This window comes from Zootermopsis nevadensis, unplaced genomic scaffold (assembly GCF_977971745.1).
Source record: "Zootermopsis nevadensis isolate Lab colony 2312 unplaced genomic scaffold, Znev_1.0 Znev_ptg000023l, whole genome shotgun sequence".
Classification (NCBI taxonomy): Eukaryota; Metazoa; Arthropoda; class Insecta; order Blattodea; family Termopsidae; genus Zootermopsis; species Zootermopsis nevadensis.
In genome coordinates, this window is record NW_028259155.1 from 7,491,389 (window position 1) to 7,501,706 (window position 10,318).

Sequence of the window (10,318 nt, forward strand, 5' to 3'; positions counted from 1 at the left end):
GATCTCTTTTTCACTGTTTCGTTGTCACATGCGAAGCCTGTCACCCAATTGAACACAGTTGCACGTGCAGTCACTGGGGCTCACCGTGCTCACCACTATGTATGTGTTGATGTATCTTGAGGTCTTTCTTTCTAATGAATGATTTATTACACACATCACAGGAATATGGGCGCTCACCACTATGTATGCGTTGATGTGTCTTCAGATTACCCATCTGATTGAATGCTTTGTTACATATATCACAGGAATATCGGCGCTCACCACTATGTATGTGTTGATGTATCTTGAGGTCTTTCTTTCTAATGAATGATTTATTACACACATCACAGGAATATGGGCGCTCACCACTATGTATGCGTTGATGTGTCTTCAGATTACCCATCTGATTGAATGCTTTGTTACATATATCACAAGAATATCGGCGCTCACCACTATGTATGCGTTGATGTATCTTCAGATTACTCATCTGATTGAATGCTTTGTTACATATATCACAGGAATATTGGCGCTCACCACTATGTATGCGTTGATGTGTCTTCAGACTACTCATCTGATTGAATGCTTTGTTACATATATCACAGGAGTATTGGCGCTCACCACTATGTATGCGTTGATGTATCTTCAGACTACCCATCTGATTGAATGATTTGTTACATACATCGCACTCATATGGACGCTGTCCACTATGTATGCGTTGATGTCTCTTGAGGACATTCTTTCTACTGAATGATGTATTACATACATCACAGGAATATGGGCGCTCACCACTATGTATGCGTTGATGTGTCTTCAGATTACTCATCTGATTGAATGCTTTGTTACATATATCACAGGAATATCGGCGCTCACCACTATGTATGCGTTGATGTGTCTTCAGATTACTCATCTGATTGAATGCTTTGTTACATATATCACAGGAATATCGGCGCTCACCACTATGTATGCGTTGATGTATCTTCAGACTACTCATCTGATTGAATGATTTGTTACACACATCGCACTCATACGGGCGCTCACCACTATGTATGCGTTGATGTATCTTGAGGTCACCCTTTCTAATGAATGATGTATTACACACATCACAGGAATATGGGCGTTCACCACTATGTATGTGTTGATGTATCTTGAGGTCATCCTTTCTAATGAATGATGTATTACACACATCACAGGAATATGGGCGCTCACCACTATGTATGTGTTGATGTGTCTTGAGGTCATCCTTTCTAATAAATGATGTATTACACACATCACAGGAATATGGGCGCTCACCGCTATGTATGTGTTGATGTATCTTGAGGTCAACCTTTCTAATGAATGATGTATTACACACATCACAGGAATATGGGCGTTCACCACTATGTATGTGTTGATGTATCTTGAGGTCATCCTTTCTAATGAATGATGTATTACACACATCACAGGAATATGGGCGTTCACCACTATGTATGTGTTGATGTATCTTGAGGTCATCCTTTCTAATGAATGATGTATTACACACATCACAGGAATATGGGCGCTCACCACTATGTATGTGTTGATGTGTCTTCAGACTACTCCTGTGACTGAATGATTTGTTACACACATCACAGGAATATGGGCGTTCACCACTATGTATGCGTTGATGTATCTTGAGGTCATCCTTTCTAATGAATGATGTATTACACACATCACAGGAATATGGGCGCTCACCACTATGTATGCGTTGATGTGTCTTCAGACTACTCCTGTGACTGAATGATTTGTTACACACATCACAGGAATATGGGCGTTCACCACTATGTATGCGTTGATGTATCTTGAGGTCATCCTTTCTAATGAATGATGTATTACACACATCACAGGAATATGGGCGCTCACCACTATGTATGTGTTGATGTATCTTGAGGTCATCCTTTCTACTGAATGATTTATTACACACATCACACTCATATGGACGCTGTCCACTATGTATGCGTTGATGTATCTTCAGAATACTCATCTGATTGAATGCTTTGTTACATACATCACAGGAATATGGGCGCTCTCCTGCATGTATGCTTTCATTGATCTTTACAGTATTCTGACCGGGTGCTTTATTGCAGATATCAAAGTAATATGGATGATCATCACCATGCATAAGTTGATGTTCATTCAAAGGACTCTGTTAAAAGAAAGGAAAATAAATTATGCTAAACAAAATGAAAGGAAAGAAATAAGTTGAAAGTAAGGCGTTAAACATCAATCAGTATTACATAAAACCACACTCATTACACGGCCATAATTTATTGGAAAGTCTGCTATATATAATGAAAAATCATTAGCCCTCCTCGAAAACTGGTTTAAAACAGCTCATTCAGTATGGGATGTGACGACAGTCTGCAGCATTTGAACCCAAACCTGAGTCTCAGAATTCAAATTATACTGCAACCTTGATTGTTAGTCACTCAGGTCATTTACTTCTTATCCTGTAGTAGGTCTGCATCTGAACTTGGTGGTGAACATATTAATTCACTCATTGTGATAGCAAGATGTTATAAATGCGCTACTTCATTTAGATTCTGGCTAGTTGTACAAAGCTAAATTTCTAGTCTCGCTTGGAGTTTGAAACACAACGACTGGGCTGTTTAATAATATGCAGATATTTATTAGGTTCAAGGGTGTTATGTCTTGGAAGCAAGGAATAGCATAAAATCACTTAAGGCCGGGCGCAAACGGAGCCACTTGTGGCCGCCACAAGCTGCAGACTGTATCTTGTATGGAGTTTTAATAGACTCAGCACAGACACGGCGGTCGTAGTGGCCGTGTCTCGCTACTTGTGGCTGCCTCCGACCACTGTTTACGCCGCGCAAAACGTAGCCACCCACTACCCTCAACACAGCTGGCAGGGCAGTCAGGTCAGTTGCTGTTCTGTAAGTCTTTCTGCAGGAGGTATGCTTTCTCTCATGATGGTATCTTGGCGTTTTAAACGATCTTGTAACAAGGACAATAATTCATTGAATGTTGTCAAACTCATTCGAAAATACTTAAAAAATTTATCTTCGTGCCTCGTTAGCTCCTCAAACAGCGTAGCAAAATGGTCGTATCCACTGCAAGTTCGCAATATTGGATGTATCCAAAAATGGTGCTGTCTTTGTCGTTGTTTACGTCAGCGTTGTCGTATTATTAGTATCTCGACCAATGCTTCCATATCGGAGTCCATTGTGCTACTGACGCGCGGTTGGGGAAAATGTCTGCATAAAGTGGCGACCACTAGTGGTCGTGTTTAGCCACTAGAGGCTCCGTTTGCGCCCGGCCTAAGTCAAGTGTACTCCCCAGAATCTCATTCCATAACTTCCAAACTCATTTTCTTGACCAAGACATGCACGTTGTTAGAAAAACTCCTGAGAATTCATTACACTATACTCACCTCACACTCAGCCTTTACTGTTGGAAACGTTATTTGCACAGGATCCTCTTCCACTTTTATATCTGTCACATCTTCAACTTTTACTTTGATGAGCCGACTCCCATCATGGGGAGAACTTAGACACGTTTCACCATACGAATCCGATACAACTTCCTGTAAACCGATGCAGTTCTGTAAAACCGCCATCACGCATATTAATTATCTAAATTTTATCACAAGGAAATGTTTGGGTACTTGAAAAAACCATTAAAGAATAAAAGTTCATAATGAAATGATACCCAGAATATACACAGGAGGTACACACAAAATACGGGAATTTGTTATTCACTGCTCCATAAAAACACAAGAAACTCCATGAAAATTCTTGAGAAGCTAATAGTTGCTTAGTTGACCATGAAATCACCTTCATGATGGAGGAAGTAAGCAGCTATGAAACATCAGTCACTTTTTTTAGTTCATGTGGCACAGCAGCCCAGAAAAAGGTCATATCCAAAATATAGTGTATTTTCATCTGTACAGTTTCAGAAACTGGGAGGGAAGAATAAAGTTTTCCGAACTGAACGGCAGGAAGTATTCCTCAAATTGAATCTGCTCTTCATCCCACAAAAAAGAAACACATGCCAAATTGAGACCTCTGAAACGTTGGTTAGCATCGACCAGACTACACAGCGCAACAACCCAGAAGACAGAAATCTTCATACTGATGATTTCTTGACTACAGGAGCATAAGAGATCAAATTTATTAAACAGTAAATATGTTGTTTCTTTATACCTGCTGCATGCAAATGAAAGCATTGCACACTCTCAAAACTGGATGTCATATTAAGACTGACTTATATTGTAAGAATGCAAGCACATGCTGTCCGCGAGCCACGAGAGTAGACCTGATATCTTTCAAGGAGGTGGGGTAGAATTCTGTGCTACTAGCAGGCCGAAATACAACCGCAGCTTATACAGGCCGTACGTTGTGAGCTAATGTACTAACTGACTGACTGACGACACAATGTTCTTAGGTAAGGAATACATCACCAGCGCATGCGCAGATCCGACTTTCCCCCTGCCACACAAGCAACGACTGTCTCGTGGCTCGCGGACAATACATGCACGTAAGTGCATATGCAAATAAGAAACACAAAAATCAGGTGAAAACAAAGTTTACCTTGGGTTCATTCTTTACTGTGGATGGTGCGTTAAAATCATCAGGTATCATGCGAGTGGAATCTTCTTCACCAAAAACATCCACATCATCTTCTCTTTTGATTATATCAATATTCTGCAGTAGAATTATCAATTAAACATAATGATTTCAGATAACACAGTTCACATACTCTAAAGATATGCAGCAAAGAGACTGCATGTATAATAGAGGATTCCACGCTGCAATTTTTAAAATCAAGTTATATGCAAGGCTTCAAAAATATAATAGGGAATTCTCTCAAACTAACATGAAGTGTTTTCAGGTTAAATTCTATCTCACTATTATTTCTCATATTAAAAATTCAGAAACATGAGATTTTTTGGAAATATTGAAACCTCACTAACCTTGTGTTGTTGGAGCAAGAAATTGAGAATAACTTACTGCGGTAAAGGCAAAGAACATAGCCTGTTAAGAAAGTACCCCACAGACACAACCCTTTAAGAGTTACATATCTTAAGTAAGCTTTATGGTTGATCAATTAAGCATTTTATATAAGATACTAATTCGTTTCACCTGGACACAGTTGAAAGTAGTTTTGTCCTGTTCTGCATAATTGAGAAATGTGACAAACTCTACTTAATCATTACAATGTGGAACTTCTTAATGTTCCTATGATTTAGTTTCACCTATTGTAATGGAAAACTTATTAAGCTATGATTCTGTGAACGTCATCAGACTGACACATGCATGAGATGAAAGTTATAAGGGCTTACTCAATCTCACTGAAATATATTACTTGAAATTCACAATATGAATTCACTAAACCCATCTAATGTACGAATATTCCTGTAGACTTGAAGAGACAGAAATTAAAAAATAACACATTCTTCTCACAAAATAATTAATTCAGTGAGTGAGTTAGAGTTTTTAAAGTTCTCATAGCTACGAGTATTTACACGGCTGTCTTCTGGGCTGTAGTGCCATCCAGTCTGGTAGAAGTTTACTAATGTTTCAGAGTGACTAGCTGCCTCTATCGTCATTGCCCTGATAACGGATGCAGCAAGTCCTCTGAAATGTCAGTATACTTCTACGAGACTACACAGTGCTACAACACAGAAGACAGTTCAGTGAATAAGTTGATCGATTACATTAATTTTCATACATAAATACTCACCAAGGTCTCCTTCAGAGATGGAATTGTATCACATCTCTGCAGTATAATTCGTGGTACTCTCATTACAAGAGACTGCACTACTGCATCACACATCATGGTTTTGGCTTATGTAGGAAATTGGGTTGCAAGTAACCTACAGACATAAATTCATAGTTCTGTTAATTGTATCTAACCTGGAATATCTCTCCATGTTGTGAAAGGAAACACTGATTACAGGAGGTGTTTAACGATACAAAGTTTAAAGGTAAAATGGATTTATTTCTAATAGGCATTCACCCTTCATTCAGACATACTGCAACTTCAATAACTTGACCCTAGACCACCACTTATCAGACTTCTTTAATAATACAACAGAGACTAACATGTCTAAAGGATGGAGGAAAAAAAAAGACATAATTTATTAAAATATGTGACATATCACAAAGATCATGCCTGAAAAGGAATGATGAAAAGTTTACAGAATCACAATGAAAAGTGACAGAAAATATGATCTAAGGTGACCCAACTGCAGAATAATAAGATTAGTAACATCACACACTCCAAAGACACTTGCACTTGGAAATAGTAAAATAGATATTTCAGTTATTTGAAGGCCGTGCCAATGCACCTGCAGAAGTGGAAAAGTAAGAATGAACAACATGACTTTTTATCATCTGAAAACTTGTCAATCTAGAGAGAGGAGGAGGAACTAAAGAAACTATACACTTCATTACAAAACAGTAACATAAAAGACATTAACATTTTCCACCTTCTAGAATAATGTCCATGTTATTAAAACTGACACTCATTCATCTCAAATAATCATAAATAAAGTAATGTCTTAGTTTTCTGGATATGGCTGATCAAAAGTACCCCTCTAATAACACTTTTCACAGTTATATTACCCTGATGCATGCTTAACATTAGTCTGGGAGATAAGTTATCAAAGCAGTCACAACTAATGTGCCAACCCACAGCTCTCGCGGACATATCTCTGACTACTTTTGTTAATTATCTCTTCCTTTCAAATTTTAGAACTACAATATTCTGTGCATTTCTATTCTCCACTGTCTGTGATACATGAGCCTGAATAAAAACTTCTGGTCCTCCAGGAAGATGGGGTTGCACATTGGGCCAACAACCCAATTCTGGAAAAGCTGACGTTCAGACACTCTTGAGACGAGGCCTCGGAAACATGACCCCGTGGTAGACGACATGGAAAAGGAAAAAGGACATGATTTTGGCTACACGGAACATCAGAAGCTTACGAAAAACAGGCGCTTTCGCAAGGCTCAAGGAAGAACTAGACAAATATAAAGTTGATATTGCTGCAGTGCAAGAGATGAGGTGGAATGGAAGTGGCATTCTGGGAATGCTCCTACAGCCATTGAATGATTGCACAGACAACTTATAGGAGCACTAAAGTGGTCTGTGAGAGAATTTATTTTACTTTTCATTTAATTTTTTTGTTGTGGGCATAAAACTTAATTTTGGAAAGGTTTCAGGGATTGCTTCAGCAAGGTACTTTGTTATATCTTCTGTTGTTATGGTTGTAATGTCACTGTTAATTCTTTCTATATTTGTTAAGAAGTATTGAAAGAATTTGGTATGAGTTAAGGATTCTTGATTATATTATCCTCTACCTTTATTTATGGAGTCACTTCTTCTGTAGAATATTTACATGTATCCTTTTCCACAATTTTACCAGACTGTTTTTACTTTGTTATCTGACTAATATCTCTTTTTAGTAAGGCATATGTTCAGCCTATTTAATGATCTGAATTATTATTTTGCAATATTTACTGTTGTGACTTTTCATTATTTGGCTGTTAACAGCTCAGAAATTTAGGTAACGATCTCATTTATGCATACAGGATGTTTCGATAACCTTAGTAATCCATCAACGAAAACTGGGACCCAGTATTGAACAGACATGATGTAGAAATTTTGAATCTACATCATGTCTGTTTAATAATGACTCCCAGTTTTCATTATTTAAGTGCATTATAAACTCCTTAATAGTGTCATTATTTATAGGTCTGAATTGTTTCCTGTAATTACGATAATTAGAGAATGATTTCATATTTCTTATAACTAAAAGTTTGACATCATGATCAGAGAGCCCATTTGTCACTGGTTCTATAGAAATATGATCTTTCCTAGAACTATCTTTAAAACACTATCAATGGCAGTGCTGGAGTAATTTTCAATTCTTGGGGAGAACTACTGACATCAGATTAAAGGATGTTAGTAGGTAGTCCAGACATTGTTTGTGGCAGCGTTCAGTAAGATAATTTTGACACAATAAATTACAAATTCTGCCCTAGGTTTATAAACATAATTTATAATGCTTCCTAACTTGTTTAAGAATATCTCAAAATCACCTGTGTTGCACAACACAGCATTCTATATCTTGTTCATTGCAGTGATGCATTAAATCTGATTGAATTTTAGATTCTTTTTGACAAAAATTCTCACTCCTCCTTTTGAATAAATATCAAAGGGAAGTACACTATTCAGGTTTCAAGTCACTCAATAAAATTCCACCTTCAAATAAAAGTTTAAATAATGACACAAAAGTATCCAAGCCAGCAAGATAAGAAAACCCCTCAACTCACTCCTACAATTCCTAGGCTTCAGGTATATCTAAACGTGAAATTAAGTTCTGTACTTGCATTACATGTTCTGCATCTTCTGGTTAAGCCAAAAGAAAGATATATGGACTACAGCCTTCATTGAAACACATTTTAAAAAGTTTAACCAGTCTCTTTTGGGTATGCCAAACTCAATGAGAATATTATGCAATGAAACCCTCCTTACTAAAAAACACGCCATCTAGAAGTACATGAATAGCTGATGTATTGTCTCACTGTGCCAACATTTTTTTTCCTCTAGTATCTGTCATGAACACAAAAAAAAACTGGTCACTAGTTGATGTACTAATTCGCAACAAACACTCATCATCATGCACAATAATTTCGTCTACGTGTGGACTTAAAAACAGGAGAACGATGTTGGATACAACTTTGTGTAAGGAAGCACATTTATTCACAAAGGCTGTGAGACTGTCATAAAATATAAAGTCACATGACACCGCATAACTGGAGGAGGTTATGTTCCAACCATATCTGTTCCCCCTAATATCAATTTTATTATCCTCACCTTGTAGATGCCTGGGTCTCTAAGGTTATCTGTTCCACAACATTTATATGTTTTTCCTGCTTTTTATGTGTGTGCAGCGAATTACAAAATGCTCTGAACGAAAAACGAGAGAGGAAATACACAGATGACTTCCTGAACGACAAAAATTACCTCCTCAAGAAGTCGGAAGTCACAGAGCTTCAGAAACAGGTATGCCACAACAAGAAATAAATATACAAAGTCCATTTGGCGATATTTCTCTTTGCATTCCAAGAATGCGATTTCTCTGTCTCTCCTGATATTTGTTATATGTCACTTTACGAAGCTTCGAAACTCTTTTCTTCTTTACACCTTTCTGCGTCCCTCACAGTTATTTCTAGCTCTGTTCTGCAAGCTTCTCCCGACAAAACTGAATATGTCTTTTGTGGTCTCTCACCTTAATTACACGAGGAGCGCATTGTAACCACGTTGACGCGATTATACTGAAACTGCTATTTGCGGTCACACTGCTGCCTAATATTAAACACTTTCTGTAAATTCTACGAACACAAACACCTGCCAGCCACCAAACTCATTAAACCAACACACTAGCCCACGCTAGCTAATACTGAATTCTGGGACACATGCCAAAGAACATCTACGCTTGGACAGGGTAGGAAACGTAAAGAGCAAAGATTACCCACAAGCAACCAACTTTTACCGTATCGAAACTTATTGTCGAATGCACGAAATTACTCATGTGAAGCTTGAAAATTATTAGAATTCTTATAATTTTAAAATCTGTAAGTTAACATAATTTCGTATTGGTTGGGAAGCCTGAGGGGACGAGACCGCTGGGGAGACCTAGACGTAGATGGGAGGATAATGTCAGGCGGGATCTATGGGAGATAGGAGTTGAAGGACACTGGATTTTGTTGGCCCAGCCAGAGTCCAGTGGAGGGCTTTGGTTAATTCTGTGATCAACCTTCGGATTCGGTAAGCCATCTAGTTAGTTAACATAATTTCGATAGAACGCGATGTTCTACGTTTTGCAGGGTTCGACATTTTTGCATCTTTAAAAATTACAAATACTTTAAAATTTAATGTTTAAATGATACTCAGGATTGAAATGTGCAGACCATTTTGGATAGGGTTAGACTCTCCTAGACAGGCTGCAACTGCCAAGTTTGGTTATGTTAGTTCAGATTTCAACAGGCATACAGCGTTCCACAGGCTTTAACTCGTCTGAACAGTCCTGCATTCAGATCGTATGAATTGCCTTAACAAGCTTCTCTCTCATGCAGGTTACATACCCTGCCCACCTCATCCTCCTCGACCTGATCATTCTCATATTTCGCGACGGATAAAACTTTTGAAGCTCCTCTTCATGCAACTTTCTCCAACCTTCTGCTAGTTTAACCCTCTTGAGTGCAAACATTCCCCACAACACCCTGTTCTCAAAAACCCTCAATCTGCATCCCTCCCTTAGTGGAAGAGACAAAGTTTCATGCCCATAAAATAC

At 38.1% G+C, this 10,318-nt stretch overlaps 1 protein-coding gene across 4 annotated transcripts; it reads right to left on the reverse strand.

The window, feature by feature from the left end:
• Nucleotides 1–70: 70 nt before the first annotated feature.
• LOC110831906 (uncharacterized) lies at nucleotides 71–9,435 on the reverse strand. Of its 4 annotated transcripts, none has more exons than XM_087354661.1 (5): nucleotides 9,254–9,435; nucleotides 5,698–5,830; nucleotides 4,545–4,658; nucleotides 3,386–3,556; nucleotides 71–2,140 (listed from the first exon to the last, which is right to left on the reverse strand). In XM_087354661.1, the coding sequence occupies exons 2-5, from the start codon at nucleotides 5,791–5,793 to the stop codon at nucleotides 71–73; spliced, it is 2,451 nt and encodes an 816-aa protein (XP_087210787.1). In that variant the 5' UTR covers nucleotides 5,794–5,830; nucleotides 9,254–9,435. The 4 variants fall into 4 exon arrangements, with proteins under 4 accessions (XP_087210787.1, XP_087210786.1, XP_087210788.1 ...); XM_087354660.1 differs by having other exon boundaries at nucleotides 8,989–9,435; XM_087354662.1 differs by having other exon boundaries at nucleotides 3,386–3,538; nucleotides 8,839–9,435.
• Between the last annotated feature and the right edge of the window lie 883 nt (nucleotides 9,436–10,318).